General features: G+C 36.6%; 1 protein-coding gene across 1 annotated transcript; it reads left to right on the top strand.

The window, feature by feature from the left end:
* Positions 1-18419: 18419 nt before the first annotated feature.
* On the top strand, positions 18420-19547 carry LOC126708369 (uncharacterized). The gene has a single exon (XM_050408160.1). The coding sequence runs from the start codon at positions 18420-18422 to the stop codon at positions 19545-19547; it is 1128 nt and encodes a 375-aa protein (XP_050264117.1).
* Positions 19548-22840: the final 3293 nt, after the last annotated feature.

The following is a 22840-nucleotide window of genomic DNA, read 5'->3' as shown; positions in this document are numbered from 1 at the left end:
CTTGAGCCCAACGTGATGTGACATGACATAATATACGTGTATTGCCAATTTGTCACAAGCCCACAAGTTCTTATATTATAATAATAATAATAATAATAATTATTATTATTATTGTTATTATCAAGGTTTTACTAATTAACATATAAATAAATACATACTATATCTATATTTACTTAAGATTTGATATTTTTTATTTATTTTGTAAAAATTATGATATGAAAAATATATATGAAATTTGGATTTTTATTTTAATTAGACTATTTTAGTTAATTTTTCAATTTTTATTAATTTAATATTTATATATATATATATATATATTTAAAATAATTGTTAAATTAATTATAGTGTCATCACGGTTCGACCTCAAGAACCTTGAACCTCTCCCTTGTACGATTTAATGAACGGTCCGGGTTTCAAAACCATGATCCTAACCCTTACCCCTTACACCCTACAAGTACTTATACCTGTAGAATGACTATCGCACCAAAGGTATGCGGTGATAGGGTTACTTTTTTTTTTTAATGACATGATATTTTATTTTATTTTAAAAATTATATATAGTTGTATTTTGATCACAACTTGTCTTTAGCCAAAAGAGAGGGAAAGTATGATCCTTAGGGTTCGTTTGGGATCCACTTATTTTGTTGAAACTGAAAATTTTTTGCTGAAAAAATGGTAGATAAAGGTAAAAGTTAGCTAAACTAGTACAATGGGACCCATTAATAGTACCAAAAAATACAGTGGGACCCATTAATAGTACCAAAAAGTACAGTGGGACCCATGAATAGTAGCAAAAATAAGTTAAATAGTAAAATAAATTAGCAAAAATAATCTTTACTAAATGAACATTTAAAGTGACAGTAAGCCTCCCTCAGGCACTCCAACAAATCTCTAGCCAAAAGAGAGAGAGATAGCGTCCTCCCTGTCTAACTCTTACATTAGTTTCTATTAATCCTCTTTCCAATTTCAAATTTCAATCTTAAATTTCCCTTCAAAATTAAATCCCTAAACATTTTGAGTCCATCGTCAAACAAAATTTCTCATTGCGAATATATAGAAAATAAAGAAGAATTGTAGTATTGCTCAAGTGAAGTTGCCCAAGCAAGTATAGTCAAATGACTCAGATGAGAAGCAAACTCGTGGATAGTGCATATGTGTTGTGGGGTACAAAAATTTGATAGAGTGGTGTTGCCATGTGTCATACCAAGGCTGAGGAGGCTATGCCATTCCGAGGAGATCACCCCTTCGGATGGTAAGGCCACGTCAGTGGCACGTGGCCAGAGGAGGCCCTACTGTTGAGAAAAAGTTTCGGAGAGGGGGTTAGCCTTGACATGACTAAAGGGATGGTGGATGCCCTCACATTTAATGCATCCCACCAAACCTCCTGGCTGCATTTATGTAGAGAAGACCCCTGAACAGTGCTGCCTTGGTCGCTGCAACTCACAAGAGGTTTGGGAAGGTGTTTAATGAGACAAGCACTCAAGTGGTGGACTGGACGACAAACAAATGGAGGGTCAAGATCGCCTAAAGGGAGCTATATAATATGAGAGACCCTCCAAGGAAAGTGGGGCAAAAAATCTGTAGAGAAAACACTGTAGCATTAAGAACAGCAACTGTAATCAAATCTAAGAGAAATATATTCAAGAACTACTCTCCTAAGACATTGCCGAGGAAGAATTTCTATGCACCACATTTGTTTATTCATTGCTTTTCCTTGCTCTCTTACCATCTTTAGCCCATTGAAGGCGTTGTCCAATTCGTTGAAACCTAACTTTTTAGCCTACTCTCTACAAATGTATTGTACTGGGCTCTTTGGACCTTAATCCATTCATCTTTGGGACATAAGAACCAAAGCCCACCCCTACATGTGTTATTTTGAAGAAAAATAATTAGCCAAAGTGAGTCTTTTATGTTCCCACTTCATGAGAACCACATCCAAAAGAGCAATTGAGTCCTTCAAATAATTTCTTAATTGACAATGTCATACACCCCTATAATGAAGGTTTTATATAATGGATTTACTACTTAATTTAATTAAATAGGGTTTCTCAAAAAAAAAAAAAAAGAAGGAAAATTTAAGAAAATCTAAAAAAAAAATCTTTATTAAATGAAAATTTGAAATTACATTGTAGTTCAAGAAATAAACTAAAACCAATAGTTACATTTCTACCATTTATGGGTCAAACTTACCATTTTACCATTGATATATGGATCGGCTCCTCATTCCAAAATGAGTGATCTATATTCTCTTCACATGTGATATTTAAAAATATCACTTCATCAGTTATAAAATAACCATTCATATTCAATTTCTATAAATTTTGCAAACCTATTACAAAAATTCACAAGATCCTCCATATTTGTTATTTGTATAATCATAGCATAGTTTATCACGGAGATGATTTGCTTGCAACCTTTTAGCAAACTTCTTGTTCTTAGGAACATAAACAAATAAAATGCATTTCATAATTTACAAAATAATGATTCACAAAAATTGTATTTCATTTTCACTATAACATGAAAATATAATTTGTACTGTCAATTCAATGAGATTGAGGGTGACCAAATTAAGGCGTAAGCAATGTCACTCTCTTGAAACAATACTTGCCATTTGTAAGACATTTTATCAAGTGATGCAACATACTTTTAGGCACATTGTCCTTAGTATATAATAGTTTTAGCCACCCTTGTCTATTAGTCTACACTCCAACTAAGATAGAAAGTTTTAAAAAAGTAGAACAAAGTTTCTCTCCAAACTAGTTTGGAGATAAACTTTTTAAACTTCTCATATATCTCTTTTTTTTTTTGTGAATTTTAAAAATCTAACCGTTGAATTTCATGTTTCTTATGTTCTTAACATGTATATCAAATTTCGTTCAAATCGGATGCTATTTACTATTTGATCAATAAACTTATTTTTTATTTTAGATCACAAAAACTTAAAATTTTAATATTTGTTTGATGACATAGCAATTGATGTTTAATCTTTTTAAAATTTTGCAAGTATGAAAAATATAATAAGAATATGCAATCTAATAGTTAGATTTTCAAAATTTACACTCAATATAAAGATATATGAGGAGTTTGAAAAGAAACTTTGTTCAAAATAGTACTCTCTTTCATTCTCAGTTAACATAGTTATAGAAAGACAGAAGTCACACAACTCCTTTTTTTTATTTTTATTTTTTTTTGATAACACATAACTAAAATTTTTTTATAGAATAAAAGTTAAGAATACAAAGAGTGACAGTAAGAGGGCCTATTTATTGTGTATCTGTAAAGGCGGAGGAAGAGGTCCTATTTATATGCTTAATGGATTAGTGCGTCACAGTAAGAATAAATAAGTAAAATAAATATGAAATAATGGAAATAAAACTATGAGTTTAATATGGTTATAAATCTCAATTACAACCTGAGTAAAAATTCGTGATCAAAGTTTTAATATACAATTTCTTCTTAAAAAAAAATACAATTAATTGAGAAATAAATTGTTGTTTCTAAAAATAAATAAATAAATTGTAAATATCAATTTTTGAATAAAAATACCCAACTGTAGGGGTGATAGGCCCAATAATATGTATCTATGTATATATTGGGCTGGTGGCCCAATCCGAGGACATTAAGTAGTCCAAGGACGAGTAAAACACTGTCATGGGAGTCCATGTTAATGAATGAAGATGTGAGGTTTGGTCATAAGAGTTCAAGAAGGTGGTTCGAGGATGAATACATCCTTGGCTGAGCAAGCCGAGATCTGAAGGTGTGGTCTGCCATCCAGGGCAACGTTCTAGGAGATTCTATTGATAAAGATAAGCATCCTAGAATCACAAGACAGAGGGAAGCCATATAATCAAGGTTGTCAAAATCGGGATCCTACGTAGGATCGTTGAAGGTAGGTGGGATCGTAGATCGTAGGATCGGATCGTGAATCGTAAGATCCTACATATTTTCAGATTTAAAGCAAAAAACACATTGATTATGACTTTGTATGTTGAATAATCACGTAACTTATAAATTCATCCATAAAAAAACTTAGATTTGCATCATATGATGTAATTTGCATGTCATACATCACTAAGTCTATACTAACGAAACAAATATATTTAAGTTTTGACTTAATGTATCTAAAAAGTTCAATAAATATTTAATTAGCAACCAAATACCAAAATATTTATCAAAACATAAGGAAAATATTTTTAAGTTCTAAGTTCCAAATTTGAAATCCAAAATAAGTTAACAAATGGAAACTAGCTAACTACAATATGAAATCCAAAAGTAAGATTAAGGTGAAGTGAACATTTAATTATTCTCATTCTAAGGTTCTTATAACCACCGTCCTAAATTCCTAATCATCATCATCCATATCATCATCTATATAGACATTATATATTTGTATACTAGAGTTGTAAAAGATATCAAGATACAATTTCACACTCAACTATTCAAGTTATACCACTCAGCAACAATTAAAGAATATACTCAAAAAAATCAATCAATCAATATACAAATACAAGCATAACTGATAAAATTATATAAAAAAAAATTAAAAAAAATTTAGTAATATTAGAACACAAATTAGTATATTGATCAAACAAATTTAACAATATTATAACTTAAAATGTAGCAAAGCCAAGTCAAATTCTTCATTTAGAAATTATGAAACATTCTTTCATTTTGATTACAAGTGAACTAGAAACTAGAAAACATTTTCTTAGGTTGACATAATTTTATAAAATAAAAAATAAAAAATCATACCATCACAACATGAAAAAATAAAAATCCTTAAAGCTTCATCAAAACAAAAAATTTATCCAAAAAAAAAAAAAAATACAAAAAACTATGTTTTTGGTAGGATCGGTAGAATCCCATACGATCCTACGATCCTACACGATCCTACACGATCCTACGTACGATCCTACCATTTTTACGATCCTAGTGCGATTCTAATCGTTTTGGTGAGGTGGGATCGTAAAATCGTGCGATCCTACGATCCAGATCGCGATTTTGACAACCATGCATATAATATCTAAAAAAAAAGGGCTACCACCACATTGAATGCTCTGTAACTAACTCTCTAGCCGCATTAATGAGGAAGTAATACCTAAACAGTAATTTTCAGCCTTACAGCTATTCCCCAAATACTTTAAGAATGTGCTGATGGGACAAGAATCAACACCAGCAATCTAATCTACATATGAAGGGTAGAGATGAAAGGAGGAAGATAGTATAAAATAGAAAGAAGACCCTAAGGGAAAGGGATCAGAGAATGAAGAGAAAAATATTGTAGCAACAAGAACTGTGCTTGTAATCAAATTCAAGAGATATACACAAGAACTGATCTCCTTGAACTGTGTCGAGGACGATTTTATTTAGATAAAACCAGTTTATCTTTATTTTATTGTCATTTGGATCCATTATAATTGTTACCCAACTCATTAGATTCTAGTTTTCTAACCCACTCTTTACAAATTCATTGTATTAAGTTCTTTGGATATAGATCGTTTTACCTTTTGGGCTTAAGAACCAAATTGTGTCCTTACAATTGGCGCCGTCTGTGGGAAATTACTTGAGCTTTTTTGAGTTCAATGTCCAACTATGGTAGGTTCAGGGCCAAACCAGGAGGAATCTGTTGGCTCCTAATGTCAAGATCAATTCCTCAACCTCAAGCGAAGGAGGGACCAGGAGTTTAGCGTGCATACCACGCACACTGGAGGAAGTCAGTCTCGAGGTGGAAGTCACCTCTCTCATGAAGAGAATACTAGGATCATGCAACTGGAGATTGATCGTTTGCGTAGAAGGTTACGCTGTGAGCAACATAGAGGAACCCCATCGAGCTTTGACCCTTCTTTTGATTATGATAGTGATAATAGCTACTGTCCTAAGTCCAAGACTCCTCCTAGTGAGTCCTTTTTGTGTGATCAGGATCATCATTATAGGCGGACAAGGGAGAGTCCGTCTTGCCAGGGTCTGGGCAATGACACTATGGGTAGGGCTTTGAATCAAATTTCCAGGTCACCTTTTACCCGTAGGATTGAAAGTGAAAAACTTCCTCGGTGGTTTACTTAGCCAACGTTCACCATGTACAACAGCAGAACGGACCCAGTGGAGCATGTTAGCCACTTTAACCAGAGGATAGCCGTTCATTCTTGAAACAAGGCCTTGATGTGCAAAGTTTTCTCATCTAGTTTGGGGTTTGTGGCGATGAGATGGTTCGATGGTTTGAGAGAGGGCTCTATTAAATTCTTTAAAGAGCTCACTAGGGCATTCGGGTCCCGATTTGTGACTTGCAGTAAGGTTTCTCGGCCTTTAGATTCCCTATTGTCTATGGTCATGCGAGAAGGGAAGACCCTAAAAACGTACTCAAACAGATACTAGGAGATGTTCAATGAGATCAATGGGGATTTTGATGATGTGGCCATAAGGACTTTCAAGGTTGGCCTACCTGCCGAGCATGATTTGAGAAAGTCATTGACCAAGAAGCCTGTAAGGAGTGTGCATCAACTTATGGACCGTATTAACGAGTATAAGCGGGTCGATGAGGACCAGCAGCAAGGGAAGGGGAAGGCTAAGGTTATCTTTGAGGATATGAGGGATTTCAGATTGGATAGGTACAACAATAATCGACCCCGAAGAGATTTTGCTGGGCAATCTGGGCCTACTACTACTCAGGTGATCAACATAGTATTCCGAGAGCCAATACATCAAGTTTTAGAAAAAATAAAAAAAGAGTCATACTTTAAATGGCCAAATAAGATGGGAGGAGACCTTATGAAACGCAATCAAAGCCTTCATTGTCAGTACCACCAGGAGCGAGGACACACCACGGAAGATTGCAGAACCTTGTGGGAATCATCTGGAATAACTAGACAAAAAAGGGAGGTTAAAGTAATTTTTATATCAGCCCAGTGGGCAAAGGGGCCAATCAGAATTGGGACCTCAAAGAGATGCTTCTTTAAGGCCACCTTTGGGCACGATTAATGTCATCTTCGTTGCTCCGGGAAGGTGATGTCTGTAGCTCAGCCACCTGCCGAAGAGGGCTAGGATGGAAATCCGACCAGCATTGAGTTTCTTGGTTGAGGACAAGGCTAGCACCATACAGCCACATGATGATGCCTTGGTGGTCACCCTCAGGATAGGGGAGTATGATATGAAACGAGTGTTGGTGGATTAGGGCAGTGGGGCAGAGATTGTGTATCCTAATTTTGTACAAAGGACTAAACTTGAAGTCTGAGGATTTGACAACATATGATTCATCTTTATTAGGCTTTGACAGAAAAGTTATTGTTCGGAAGGTTCAGATTAGACTACTCGTGCAGGCACGTTTAAAGGTAGTGGAGGTAGACTTCATTGTGGTGGATGCTTATTCTCCCTACACTGCCATTGTAGCAAGACTTTGGCTTCATGCCTTAGGGGCTGTTTCTTCCACCCTACACTTGAAAGTGAAATATCCATCTAGGGATCATATCGAGGAGCTGGTTGGGAGCCAGTTCGTGACTAAGCAGTGCTTGGTGGCTGCAATTATACATCAGCCTGAAGCTGGGTCCTCAACCTCTACTGATAGGGGTTTATAGCAATTAAGGACTCCAGTTTTACCCATGGATGAGGCATCAGAAGGGACGAAGTGTGAGGAGTTAAAGAAGATTGTTGTAGATGATGATTTGGAGAAGTTTTTTCAAGTCGGAGCTTAGCTACCTCCTCGAGAGAAGGAAGAGCTGATAGTGTTTCTTAAAAGGAATATTGACGTGTTCACATGGAGTGCTTACGAAACTCCTGGGGTGGATCCGAACTTTATCTGCCATCATTTGAATGTTAATACATCCGTCATTCTCAAAAAGCAACCACCCCGGTGCTCATCTAAGGACCATTCTGATGCTGTCAAGGATGAGGTGACCAAACTTAAGCAGGCCGGGGCTATTAAAGGGGTGTTTTACCCTGAGTGGCTAGCCAATACTATAGTGGTGAAAAAAAAGAGTGAAAAGTGGTGAGTATGTGTGGACTTCACAGATTTGAACAAGGCCTATCCAAAAGATCCTTTCCGCATGCCTCAGATAGACCAACTATTGGATACAACGATAGGTCATCATCAGATGAGCTTTTTGGATGCCTTCCAAGAATACCACTAAATACCACTGGTTCTGGATGATTAGGAAAAGACAGCTTTTGTCACTCCTATTGGAAATTACCATTACAAGGTGATGCCCTTTAGATTAAAGAATGCAAGATCTACCTATCAGAGAATGATAACCAGGATGTTCGAGCCACAATTAGGCAAAAATATTGAAGTTTATATTAATAATATGGTGGTGAAGAGTAAGGTGGTGTCCGAGCACGTGGGAGACCTCAGGAATATTTTTGAAATATTGAGGAAACACAAACTACGCCTCAATGCTTCCAAATGCTCCTTTAGCGTGGGATCAGGTAAATTTCTAGGCTATATGGTTACTCATCATGGAATTGAGGTCAACCCTGATAAGGTTAAAGCAATTAACAGTTTACAGCCACCTCAAAATCCCAAAGAAGTCTAGAAATTAACAAGAATGACTGCCGCTTTGAACCGGTTTATCTCTCGGTCAATGGATAGGTGTAGACCTTTCTTCTAATTTTTGAATAAATGGAAGGGATTTGAGTGGACCGAAGAGTGCGCATTGGCCTTCCAGCAGCTTATAAGGAATACTTTTCTCGGCCACCTATTATGTCCAGGTCCGATGTGGATAAGGTCTTGTTTGCTTACATTATTATGACTTCTCATGCCGTGAGCTTGACTAATACGGGTTGATAGTAGTGTGCAGAGGCCAATTTACTATGTAAGCAAGTCGTTGCATGAAGCCGAGGTTCGTTATTTACCACTGGAGAAGGCCATTTTGGCAGTAATACATGTTACCCGTAAACTCCCTCACTACTTCCAATCCCACACAGTTGTTATTATAACCCAACTTCTGCTTCAATCACTACTTCAGAGTGCTAACTACACTGGAAGGGTTGCCAAGTGGGGTACAATCCTAAGAGCTTTTGATATCATGTATATGCCCCACACCTTTATCAAAGGCCAGGTCCTCGCGAATTTGGTGGCTGAGTTTGCTAAATCCCCATTAGAAGAAGAGATAGAGAAGTAGGACATGGATGAAAAATCAGTTGGTGTGCTCTCCTTACAAGATCCTTTATCCTGGAGGGTATACATTGATGGTGTAGCGAATCAAAGAGGATCTAGAGTGGGGTTAGTTTTAATATCTCCTAAGAAGATCACTATTGAGAAATCCTTAAAATTAGGTTTCTCGGCCACAAGTAATGAGGCTGAATATAAGGCTCTATTGGTAGGGATGACCATGGTTCAGAAAATAGGAGGAAAAGCAGTGAAGATATTCTCTGATTCAAGGTTGGTTGTAGGCTAGAAGAAGGGAGAGTTGGAGGCCAGGGATGTGAGGATACAAGAATACTTAAATTAGGTTAGGCACTTACAATCAGGGTTTGAGTCTTTCAACTTACTGCACATCCCTAGAAGCGGAAACATACATGTTGATTCTCTGGCCATTTTTGCAACCTCCTCGACACAGAGCTTGTCTCGGGTTATCCTTGTTGAAGACTTGTGCAAACCTATTGAAATGAAGAAATAGATGGTTCAAATTTCATCAAGTTAGAATGGGACCTAGCTGGATAGACTCTATCGTGCTATTCCTTAAGGAGGATATTTTGCCCGAGGGGAAGTCCGAGGCTGACAAAGTGCGAAGAAAGGCTCCTTGGTTTTGGCTGTCCAAGGATCAAAAGTTGTACAAGCACTCTTTTTCTCGGTTATATTTGCTATGCATACACCCTGAGGTATCAAAGCTACTCCTAGAGGAGTTACATGAAGGGATTTGTGGAAGTCACACATGAGGCAGATCTTTATCTCACAGAGCTTTCACTCAGGGATATTGGTGGCCGAACATATAGACGAAAGTACAAGAGTACGTGAAGAAGTGTGACCAATGTCAAAGATTTGCCCCAAACATTCATCAACCAGAGGGAGTCCTTAATCCTTTATCCAACCCTTGGCCTTTTGCTCAATGTGGCTTGGATATTGTAGGGCCTTTCCCTAAGGCAGCAGTAAATAAGAGATGGTTGCTGGTCGGCACGGATTACTTCACCAAGTGGGTTGAAACTGAACCACTGGAAAATATTAGGGACATGAATGCTAAGAGATTTGTTTGCAAAAATATTATCACCCGGTTTGGGATTTCTCATACCCTCATATCAGACAACGACCTTTAGTTTGACAGCAAAGCCTTCAAGAGGTACTGTTGTGACCTAGGCATTACGAATAGGTATTCCACCCCAATTTATCCACAGGGGAATGGACAGGTTAAGGTTGTCAATAAGGTGATAGTGAATGAACTCAAGAAGAGGCTGGATGATGCAAAGAGAAAATGGGTAGAAGAACTGTTACACGTCCTTTGGACATATCGGACTACACCTCGTAGGTCAACAGGGAAGACCCCTTTTTCAATAATTTATGGAGCCGAAGAAGTGATTCCTCTAGAGACCAGATTCCCAACACTGAGGACGAGTTCTTTCACTCTAGGTAGTAATGATGGGTTGTTAGAGAAGAGTTTAGATTTGATTGAAGAGCGAAGAGAAAATGCCATGGTTCAATTGGCATATTATCAACATAAGCTCAAGAAAGGATACGACGCCAACGTGAGGTTAAGGCCATTAGCGTCTGAAGACTTGGTATTGAGAAAGGCTTTGGGCACTACAAAGAACCCAGCATAGGGAAAGTTAGGGCCCAACTGGAAAGGGCCATATCGCATTACCTCGGTGGTTGGAACATGTGCATATTATCTTAAAGATCTAGATGAAAATGTTGTACCATGCTCCTGGAATATAAATAACCTACAAAGGTATTACTATTAATGAAAGTCTTTTTGGCCATATTTTCGTTTATTACATTATGTGTTATACTTCTTATTTGCTTAAGTATTAAACAGAACCTTAATCATGTTTGACTCCTCGAACCACATGCTTTGGGTAAATTAATGCTTCATATCATTTTTCTAAGTGTTAAATAGAACCTTAGTAATGCTTGGCTCCTCGAACTATATGTTTTGGGTAAATTAATACTTCATCATTTTTCTAAGCGTTAAACATAACCTTAGTCATGCTTGGCTCCCCGAACCATATGCTTTGGGTAAATTAATACTTCATATCATTTTTCTAAGTGTTAAATAGAACCTTAGTCATGCTTGGCTCCTCAGACCACATGCTTTGAGTAAATTAATACTTCATATCATTTTTCTAAGTGTTAAATAGAATCTTAGTTATGCCTGGCTCCTCGGACTACATACTTTGGGTAAATTAATGCCTCCTATCATTTTTCTAAGTGTTAAATAGAATCTTGGTCATGTCTGGTTCCTCAAACCATATACCTTAGGTAAATTAATACTTCTTATTATCTATTTAAATATCAAACAGAATCTTAGTCGTGCTTGGCTCCTCGAACCACATACCTTGGGTAAATTGATATTTTTAATCACTCTTCCTAAGTGTTAAATAGAACCTTAGTCATGTCTGGCTCATCGGACCACATGCTTTAGGTAAATTAATACTTTTTATTATTCATTTAAGTATCAAATAGAACTAACCGTGCTGAATGGCAGAGACCTTCGTGGTAGTAACTTGAGCAAATGGACATTCATGGGCTTCCCTTAAAGCATTTGTAAGTATATCAAGTATATCTATTATCTGTTTGAGAATTGATTGTCCCTCCAATCCTTTAGACTTATTAATAAGTGGGGGATTAAGTGGAGTCAGACATGTATAAATACTTTACCATTGTGTATGTTTTTGGAGTAAAAGATATACTTTGTTGAGATTTCAAACACATTATCATTTACACAGATAGCTAAGTGAAACTGTGTCTCATTTTCATATTGGTTAAGTGTTAAATAAAATAGAAACTATTACAAGACTTGTATAAGTATCACAAGAGTAAAGGAAATGTTCATAATTTTCATTAATTTAAGCCTTAGAAAAAGGTAGATTAGTTACAAAAGATCAGACTGATTACAAATTCTGGAAACAAAAACAACAGTTAAAAGAAAAAAAAAAAAAAAAAAAAAAAAAGCTACTTCTTTTTTATTACAATTTTTTCTTTGGTTGAGGCTTTGGTGGACTGGGTGAGTGCTGCTTCTAAGGCCTCTAGGCCCTTACTCGTGAGGTCACCCTTGGCAAGCACGGGGAGAGTGGCTAGGACAATCTCCATCTTGGTGGGGGCTTCTTTCTCTTTGGGGAGGTCTTGAGGAGCAACTGGGGGTTTCGTGGCATCAGGGGCCACTCCCTTGGTTGTATTTGTTTCCTTTTCAACAACCCCAGGCTGCTTGGCCACCTTGGAAGTGTTGTCAGAAGAAGGAAGGACCTTGGCTGGACTAGCCTTGCCTATATCCACCACCTCGAAGGCAGTGTCAATCTTGGAGTTAACAGGGCCAAATGCACGAATGACAAGAGGGTAATATACACTTTCTGCTTTCCTAAGTGCAAAAGAGGCCTCAACCCTAACTTGGTTGAGGGCCTCGTTCCACACTTGGAGGCAATAGTTCCTACGTACCTCTAAAACCTCAACCTTGAAGGCTTCCTCAGTCTCCGCCACCCTCACATCATACCCGTCTTGCTTGGCCTGGTCCCTGGCCTTCTCAGCCTCCTTCAACTTCTTCTTTAGGGCCACAATTTGTTCCTTAGAGGCGGCCAGCTGGTCTTTGGTCTGGCGAAGTTGCCTCCGTTGACCCTCAACTTGCCTTTTAACTCCTTCCAAGGCGGTTTCAGCACTCTTTTTATCTCACTTCGCCTTGGCTAGCTTATTCTTCAGCTCCTACACCCTTTTCTCGGCCACATTGAAGGCGTCTACAGCCGTAATGCGCCTTCCCTCCTCTTCCTTCATCATCCAATAGGAGTTGTTCACCATCTTCTCGGTCCTAAACATAGCTTGGATGGCATAAAAGGGGAAGGAAATATAGTTAAAAAAAAAAAAAAAAAAAAAAAAAAAAAAAAAAAACTTGGGGCTTACCATGGCGAGGTCCTTCTTTAAGCCAAGGAATATCTTATGCTTCCTTATGGACCTAAGGTCGGCCATGTCGTTAAGCAGTAGCAAAGACTGCTCCATAACGTTAGCCACGTACCCAGCCTTACCCTATTGGAAGTCTCAAATAGAGGCATCATTGGGGAGAGGAACTCCATCCAACACCAGAGGTGGGGCCTTGGCTGGGACTATAGCTTGTTGGTCACCCCTCCTCTCTGTGATAACACTCTCACTAGAGGACCTCGTTTGCATGACTCTGGCATGTTTGGCCCCCCTCTGGGGCTCAACCTCCCGAGAAGGGTGGCTTTTTCCTACTTCCACCACCTCTTTGCCCTTTTGCTCTCTCTTCCTCTTATGGTCGGCGGGATCAGATCAAAGGGATTGGGTGGGTGGAGGGGTGGGAAGCTTGGTCTGGGCTACCTTCCCAAGCGCGTTTCCCCCAAACTTGGGACTCCAATAACTCTTAGAGACTTGACCTTGCCTTGCGTTGTATCCCCATAGCTTCTAGAACAGAGAGGTCTCCTTACGTCTGGCTTACTTCTGCTGAAGGCAGATGATTGAGGTCACCAGTGAGAACCTTTGGAGATTGAGGTTGGTTAAAGATTTCGAAATCGTCTTCGGAATTAAACACTTCAACCATCTCTTCTTCTACTTTTTCTTCTTCTTCTTTGATAGTAGGATGGGAAGGGGTGGCTTCTTCGGTTGTATATTGAGGTTGCAGGGTTACTTCAAGTACACCTTCTGGAATAGGGTCAGTGGTGAGGAAACCAAGGGCAGCAACGCTTATCTGGTGCAAACGCGGATCCTTCACCTTTATCTGACACTTCAGGGCCTGAAAATTGAACGAAAGAGGCTTATAGCTGAGGATGAGGTGGGCTGCTCTTAGTTGACTGTCACTATGGACAAACACCTCGGCTTTAAGAATCTTGTCTAGGCTCGGCTGGTTGACAAGGTTGAAGTTTAGAACGGCGGTGTGCTTATCTGTAAACACATTAAGAAAACAAACAAAAAACACTGTCAAAAAAGGAAATGACGCAAATCAAAGGAAAAATCAATTACCAACATAAACTGAGAAAAACAGGTATAGAGTATGTCAAACGGAGAAGGGAGTAACTTTAAAATAATCAACCTAGACCTAAAACCCCACCTGGTGTCCCCTCTCTTGTCAAGCAGGGGAGGCCATCATGCCACTCCCATGAAATGATTAGGAAGTCTTTGTTCATGCCTTTGTTAGAGTGAGGGAGGCATGAGATAAGCCTAACCTCGGGGTACTTAGTTTTTAGGTAATATCCCTGCCCTTTTAAGTGGTGAAGGTTATAGACCCAGTTGACATCGTGGTGGGTAAGATTTAAGCCCATTCTCTCATTAAAGGCGTCTACACTACCTAAAATCCTAAACATGTTTGGGGCGCATTGGGTGGAAGCTAACCTATGAGCCTTTAGATAATCCCTAGTGACTGTACCTATGGGGATTCTTATCCATCCCTCTATGAAGGCAATCATCGGAATTACCACTTCTCCCTTCTGCCTATCGGTGTGCCAATCCCCTTCCTTACAGTACCTAATGGAGACTTTTGGCGGGATTTTGTATTGAGCTTTAAAGCTGTCAATACTCTTCGCGGAGTCCATTAAGTAAGAAAATCTACCAATTTTGTCAAAGATAGGTGAAGGAGAGAAGAAAATGAAAGGAAATTAAAAGGCCCGAGGAGAAAAGGACTCTGTGTAAAGAAAAGTACAAGGAAAAATAAATAGAAAGGATTAAGAAGACTTACGCAAAGAAAGGAACTCTCCTCGGACCAGCTCTTGATATTTATGAGTGCAAAAGTTCAGTTTATGAGTGCAAAGGTTTAGCGAATGAGAGAAAAAGTGAAGTGAAGGAAGTGTACAAGCACTATTTGTATCAGAAAGGTGAACAAGCGGGAAAATTCCCTCCCAAGTTCCAATAAAAACCCCAACCATAGGATCCACATCACACCGTAGAACATGGGGAACATGGAGCCTCAGAAATTTAATGAAGGCGCGTCTTAGATGTCGAAGCGTTAGGAGCGTGCGTTGGACAGTTAAAAAGGTACCTGCGCAGACAAGGATGATGCATGATAAAAGCGGGGTAATTGTAGTGACATCGAAATCCTCCTTTCTTCCCGAGGAGCCAGAGAGGAGAATTTCGAGGGGCTATTATAAGGGTGATAGGCCCAGTAGTATGTATCTATGTATATATTGGGCTGGGGGCCCAATCCGAGGACATTAAATAGTCCGAATATGGGTAAAACACTGTCATAGGAGTCCGTGTTTAGTGAATGATGAGGTGAGATTTGGTCATAAGAGTTCAAGAAGGTGATCCGAGGATGAATACATCCTCAACTGAGCAAAGTCAAGATTCGAATGTGTGGTCTGCCATCTAGGGCAACATTCCAGGAGGTTCTATTGATAAAGATAAGCATCCTAGAAGCACAGGACAGAGGGAAGCCATATAATATCTAAGAGAAAACTGCTACCACTGCATTGAATGCTTTATAACTAACTCTCTGGTTGCATTAATGAGGAAGTGATACCTGAACAGTAATTTTCAGTCTTACAACTACTCCCCAAAGATTTTAGGAAGGTGCTGATGGGATAAGGATCAACACCGGAAATCTAATCTACACGTGAAGGGTAGAGATGAAAAGAAGAAGATAGTATGAAATAGAAAGAAGACCCTAAGGGAAAGGGATCGAAGAATGAAGTGAAAAATACTGTAGCAACATGAATTGTGCTTGTAATTAAATTCAAGAGATATATACAAGAACTAATCTCCTCGAATTGCGCCGAGGACGATTTTATTTAGATAAAACCAGTTTATTTTTATTTTATTGTCATCTGGATCCATTATAATTGTTACCAACTCATTAGAGTCTAATTTTCTAATCCACTCTCTACAAATTCATTGTATTAGGCTCTTTGGGTCTAGATCCTTTTACCTTTTGGGCTTAGGAACTAAATTGTGTCCTTACACCAACAAAACCCAATCAAGTGGGGACAAATATTGTTTAGAAAAAATGATTAATTTGTGTCTCTAAACCTACTTCAATTAATTGTTCTTTTATTTACATGTAGTTGACACTTAATAACCAGTTTAACAAAAAATTTCGGTGACAACCTAATTGTGGCAATGCCATTGCCGAAATAGGAGAAAAAAAATTTAGCAATTGTGGCAATGGGATTGCCGAAAATGAAAAAAAAAAAAAAAATTTGTGGCAACGGGATTGCCGAAAATGTGAGGAAAAAAAAAAAAAATTGTGGCAATGGGATTGTCGAAAATGTGAGGAAAAGAAAAAAAAATAAAAAGAATTGTGGCAATGGGATTGCCGAAAATGTGAAAAAAAAAAAAAAAAAAAAAAAAGAGAATTGTGGCAATGAGATTGCCGAAAATGTGAGGAAAAGAAAAAAAAAGTGGTTCCGAAATCTCTGGAAGAGTAAAAAAAATTGTAATTGTCCACAATATTTTTACAACATTTTCACAATAAATCACATGTAATTAGTTATTATTAGTTAAAAAAAAAATTGTGGCAATGCCATTGCCGAAATAGGAAAAAAAAAATTTGTGGCAAACTAATTGCGGCAATGCCATTGCCGAAATAGGGAGGAAAAAAAAAATTTGGTGACAATGGGATTGCCGAAAATGTGAGGAAAAAAAAAAATTGTGGCAATGGGATTGCTGAAAATGTGAGGGAAAGAAAAAAAAAAAAAAGAGAATTGTGGCAATGGGATTGCCGAAAATGTGAGAAAAAAAAAAAAAAAAAGAAAAGAATTGTGGCAATGGGATTGCCGAAAATGTAAGAAAAAAAAAATTGTGGCAATGGGATTGCTGAAAATGTGAGAAAAAAAAAAAAAGAATTAGGCGAATTTTTTTTGGTAATTGTGGCAATGGTATTGCCGAAATAGATGAAATTTTTTTTGAGATAATTGTGGCAATGTCATTGCCGAAAATGGGGAGGGGAATAATGGAATGGAATTGTGGCAATGCCATTGCTGAAATAGGTGAAATTTTTTTTTTTAAAAAAAGGTGGTTGCCAAAATCTGGGGAGGAATTTAAAAAAAAAAGTGTTACGCTCACAATATTTTTATAATATTTTCACAATAAATTACAGGTAATTAATTATTATTAGTTCAAATTTGAATTTATCACTATATTACTTTTTTAATCTAACAATAACAACCTCCACTTAAAATTTGTTGTTAAAATATTGTAAAAATTGTGTGTACCTATCATTTCTTTAAAAAATAAAATGTGGAATGGATTTGTGGCAATGGCATTGCCGAAATAGGAGAAAAAAAAATTTGTTCCCATTGCCGAAATAGAGGAGAGAGATATAAAAAAAGTACGCATATTATTCTTTCAATATTTTTTTGACTGAACCAGTTTGGTTTGTCATGTTCTTTTAGAAATAGATAAGGATAGATTCAAGTACACTATCTGCTACATTGAATCTTTTTTTAAAGTACACGTTGTAAAAAAACAAAAAAAAGTACATAGATTCTTATAGAAGAAAAAAATGACTGATGTGCACGCTGTAAACAAAAAAAACAAAGAAAGTATACAGATTCTTACAATAGAAAATAAAAAATGATTGATGTGCACACTGTAAACCAAAAAAAGCAAAGAAAGTATATAGATTCTTACAATATAGAAGAAAAAAATTATTGATGTGCACACAGTAAACCAAAAAAACAAAGAAAGTACATATATTCTTACACTACGGAAGAAAAAAAATGATTGATGTGCACGCTGTAAACAAAAAAAAAGTAAAGAAAGTACATAGATTCTTACATGTACGCTGTAAACAAAAAAAAACAAAGAAAGTAAACCAAAGAAAACAAAGATTCAATCAACCAATCACCTCAACTCCTCATCTCATCTGATTTTTATTCTCTGCAGAAAATATATTTTGCCACGCCTAAATCTCCAACGTGATTCTTTTTTGTCTACTCCTCATCTTATCTCCAACATGATTCTTTTTTGTCTGCTCCTCATCTCATCTGATTCTTATTCTCTGCAAAAAATATATTTTGCCACGCCTAAATCTCCAACGTGATTCTTTTTTGTCTTTTTATTGTTCAGTTGGTAATAAAAGATAAGGGAAGTGCGAATTAGAATTGCATCTCATCACAATTCCTCAGGTTGCGAAGTTACTCTTTTACTTTGTTTCAGTGTGCCACAACTAAAGATTGTAAGTTTTTTTGTTAATGTAAGTTTTTTTGCTTTGCTTATTAACTTATAGATCTAGAAATTAACAGATTTATTATTATTGTATAAACATGTGCTTTGTAAATATTAGAAGCTAATACATTGTAAAATATTATGTATTGTTGTAATTGTAATTAATATTATTTGTATGCCTATGATTAGGAAATACAATGGTCCACACACATGTACAGAGTCCACGCTCACACAAGATCACGAGCAATTAGACACCCATGTTATTGAGAAAGAGTTGAGGGATGTTGTCAAAAATGATCCAATCATAAAAATTGCTTCACTTCAACAGACTCTTTACAATAAGTACCAATACAGGCCTTCTTATTTTAAGGTGTGGGAGGCAAAAGAGAAAGCAATTGGTAGAGCGTTTGGTGATTGGGACAAATCTTACCAATTATTGCCAAAATGGTTGAAAGTTTTGACTGATTCAAACCCGGACAGCAGGGTTATTTGGAGAACAATACCTGCTACTATGCCAGACTGTGCGATATTCGAGAGAGTGTTCTGGGCTTTTGGTCCATCAATTGAAGGTTTTCAACATTGTAGGCCAGTAATTAGTATTGATAGAACTTTCCTATATGGTAAGTATAAAGGTACGTTACTGATTGCATCAACGTGGGATGGTGACAACAGACTTTTTCCACTTGCCTTTGCCATTGTAGAGAAGGAAACTGATGATAGCTGGTATTGGTTTTTGCATTGTATTCAGATTAATGTCACTAATCGGGAAGGGTTATGTGTCATATCTGATCGTCATCCTGGTATAATGGCAGCGATACGGACTATATGTCAATCGACACGTTGGTATCATCGTTTTTGCCTTTGCCATGTGGCTAGCAATTTCAATCAACAAATTGGGAATAAAAACTTGAAGGCTATGGTAATGTGGGCAGGCATGGAGAATCAGTTACGAAAGTATCAAATCACAAGGGATAGAATTACTCAATTAAGTGCAGATGGTGAGAAGTATTTAAGGGAAATACCGATGGAAAAGTGGACGTTAGCATACGATGGTGGACATTGTTATGGGGCAATGACCACAAACTTGTCTGAAAGCTTCAACGGAATTCTAAAGAGTGCTAGAAATCTGCCCATAATTGCATTAGTTGAACTTACATACTATCGTTGTGTCGCCTACTTTGCTGATCGGTATACTAAGGCATGTGCAGGGGTTACTGCCGGTGAACGCATTATGGCCTATGCAAAGAATAAATTCAATAAATGGGAAAAAAAAGGCACCAAAGCATTCAGTTACTGTGTTCAGTCATGAAGATGGTTTGTTTGAAGTCAGAACACCAATAAACCCTAACTCTGCATATAGGGGTAATCATCGTCATGAGGTAAATTTGAGGCAGAACACTTGTAGTTGTCAAAAATGGCAGGTTTATAAGATTCCGTGCTCACATGTCATTGCCGTGTGTAAATATCAAGGCATCTCTGCAATGCGATATATCGACCGTTGCTACCATTTGGAAGAACAAGTTGCTTGTTATGCACCTAGATTTCGCACGGTTCCAGATAGTGTACATTGGAATGAGCCTAATTTCCCGGTCTTGTATCCTAATGTCAAGCTGCGCCGTGAAAAAGGTCGACCAAGAACAACTCGACTTCGAAATGAAATGGACGAAGGGGCAGAGCATCAACCAAGGCCATTGTGCAGTCTCTGTAGGCAAGAAGGCCATAATAGAAGAACATGCCCCACTCGAACTGTGGCTGGCTCCACTAGTGGCCAAACTAAATGACCCAACATAAGTATTCAATCTACTTCAGTGGATTGGTTGGACTGTTGTTTTTTTTTTTTTTTTTTTTTTTTTAATTATGTTTTTAGGAGTTGGACCATATTGTTAGTTTGTATTATTTGAAAGAACATGGTACTAATTCCATATGCTATGATGTTACAGCGTGCACATCAGTCATTTTGTAAGAATCATGTACTTTTTTTGCTTTTTTTGGTTTACAGTGTGCACATTAATCATTTTTTCTTTTCTATTGTAAGAATCTATATACTTTCTTTGTTTTTTTTTTTGTTTACAGCGTGCACATCAGTCATTTTTTTCTTCTATAAGAATCTATGTACTTTTTTTTTTTTTTGTTTACAGCGTGCACTTTAGAATAAGAATCAATGTACCAGATAGTGTACTTGAATCTATCCTTATCTATTTCTAAAAGAATATGACAAACCAAACTGGTTCAGTAAAAAAAATATTGAAAGAATAATATGCGTACTTTGTTTATATCTCTCTCCTCTATTTCGGCAATGGGAACAATTTTTTTTCTCCTATTTCGGCAATGCCATTGCCACAAATCCATTCCACATTTTATTTTTTAAAGAAATGATAGGTACACACAATTTTTACAATATTTTAACAACAAATTTTAAGTGGAGGTTGTTATTGTTAGATTAAAAAAGTAATATAGTAATAAATTCAAATTTGAACTAATAATAATTAATTACCTGTGATTTATTGTGAAAATATTATAAAAATATTGTGAGCGTAACACTTTTTTTTTTTAAATTCCTCCCCAGATTTCGGCAACCACCTTTTTTTTTTTTTTAAAAAAATTTCACCTATTTCAGCAATGGCATTGCCACAATTCCATTCCATTATTCTCCTCCCCATTTTCGGCAATGCCACAATTATCCAAAAAACAAATTTCATCTATTTCGGCAATACCATTGCCACAATTACCAAAAAAAAAAAAAATCGCCTATTTCGGCAATACCATTGCCACAATTTTTTTTTCTCACATTTTCGGCAATCTCATTGCCACAATTATTATTATTATTTTTTTTACATTTTCGGCAATCCCATTGCCACAAATTTTTTTTTTTTTTTTTTTTTTTTTTTCATTTTCGGCAATCCCATTGCCACAATTGCTAAAATTTTTTTTCCCTATTTCGGCAATTGCATTGCCACAATTGCCACAATTAGGTTGTCACCGAAATTTTTTTTTTCCTCCCTATTTCGGCAATGGCATTACCGAAATTAGTTTGCCACAAAATTTTTTTTTCCCTATTTCGGCAATGGCATTGCCACAATTACTTTGCCACAAATTTTTTTTAATTAATAATAACTAATTATATGTGATTTATTGTGAAAATGTTGTAAAAATATTGTGGACATTACACTTTTTTTTACTCTTCCAGAGATTTCGGAACCACTTTTTTTTTTTTTTTCCTTTTCCTCACATTTTCGGCAATCCCATTGCCACAATTTTTTTTTTCCTCACATTTTCGGCAATCCCATTGCCACAATTCTCTTCTTTTTTTTTTCATTTTCAGTAATCCCATTGCCACAATTGCTAAATTTTTTTTCCCCTATTTCGGCAATTGCATTGCCACAATTAGGTTGTCATCGATTTTTTTTTTCCTCCCTATTTCGGCAATGGCATTGCCACAATTAGTTTGCCACAAATTTTTTTTTCCCTATTTCGGCAATAGCATTGCCACAAATTTTTTTAACTAATAATAACTAATTACATGTGATTTATTGTGAAAATGTTGTAAAAATATTGTGGACATTACCTTTTTTTTACTCTTTCAGAGATTTCAGAACCACTTTTTTTTTTTCTTTTCCTCACATTTTTGGCACTCCCATTGCCACAATTTTTTTTTTTCTTTTCCTCACATTTTCGGCAATCCCATTGCCACAATTCTTTTTTTCTTTTCCTCACATTTTCGGCAATCCCATTGCCACAATTCTCTTTTTTTTTTCTTTTTTTCCTCACATTTTTGTCACATTTTCGGCAATCCCATTGCCACAAATTTTTTTAACTAATAATAACTAATTACATGTGATTTATTGTGAAAATATTGTGGACATTACCTTTTTTTTACTCTTTCAGAGATTTCAGAACCACTTTTTTTTTTTTTTTTTTTCTTTTCCTCACATTTTTGGCACTCCCATTGCCACAAATTTTTTTTTTCTTTTCCTCACATTTTCGGCAATCCCATTGCCACAATTCTCTCTCTTTTTTTTTTTCTTTTCTTTTCCTCACATTTTCGGCAATCCCATTGCCACAATTATTTTTTTCTTTTCCTCACATTTTCGGCAATCCCATTGCCACAATTCTTTTTTTTTTTTTCCTCACATTTTTGGCAATCCCATTGCCACAATTACTTTGCCACAAATTTTTTTAACTAATAATAACTAATTACATGTGATTTATTGTGAAAATGTTGTAAAAATATTGGGGACATTACACTTTTTTTTACTCTTTCAGATATTTCGGAACCACTTTTTTTCCTTTTTTTTTTTTTTTTTTTTTTTTTTTTTTCATTTTCGGCATTGCCATGGCCACAATTACCAAAAAAAAAAAATTTATTTTTCTCCCCTATTTCGGCAATGGCATTACCGCAATTGCCTTTTTTTTTTTTTTTTTTTTTTTTTTTTTTTTCGGAGCACTCCACACTAGGACACACAGGAGGCAGGGTTCGGGCAGCAAAACTGGGCAGAGGAATTTCGGTATCCACGTTGCCAAAATTCAACATTTTCTCTTTCCTCCTTTTGCATCTTCTCTCTCTTACTTTTGGCTGAATTTCGGCAATGGTGATACCGAAAT

This window comes from Quercus robur, chromosome 12 (assembly GCF_932294415.1).
Source record: "Quercus robur chromosome 12, dhQueRobu3.1, whole genome shotgun sequence".
Lineage (NCBI taxonomy): Eukaryota > Viridiplantae > Streptophyta > Magnoliopsida > Fagales > Fagaceae > Quercus > Quercus robur.
This window is presented reverse-complemented; position numbering and strand designations above follow the sequence as displayed.

Excerpts from the sequence above, each read along its gene's own strand:
- LOC126708369 (XM_050408160.1), top strand. The coding sequence starts at position 18,420 with ATGATTAGGAAATACAATGGTCCACACACATGTACAGAGTCCACGCTC.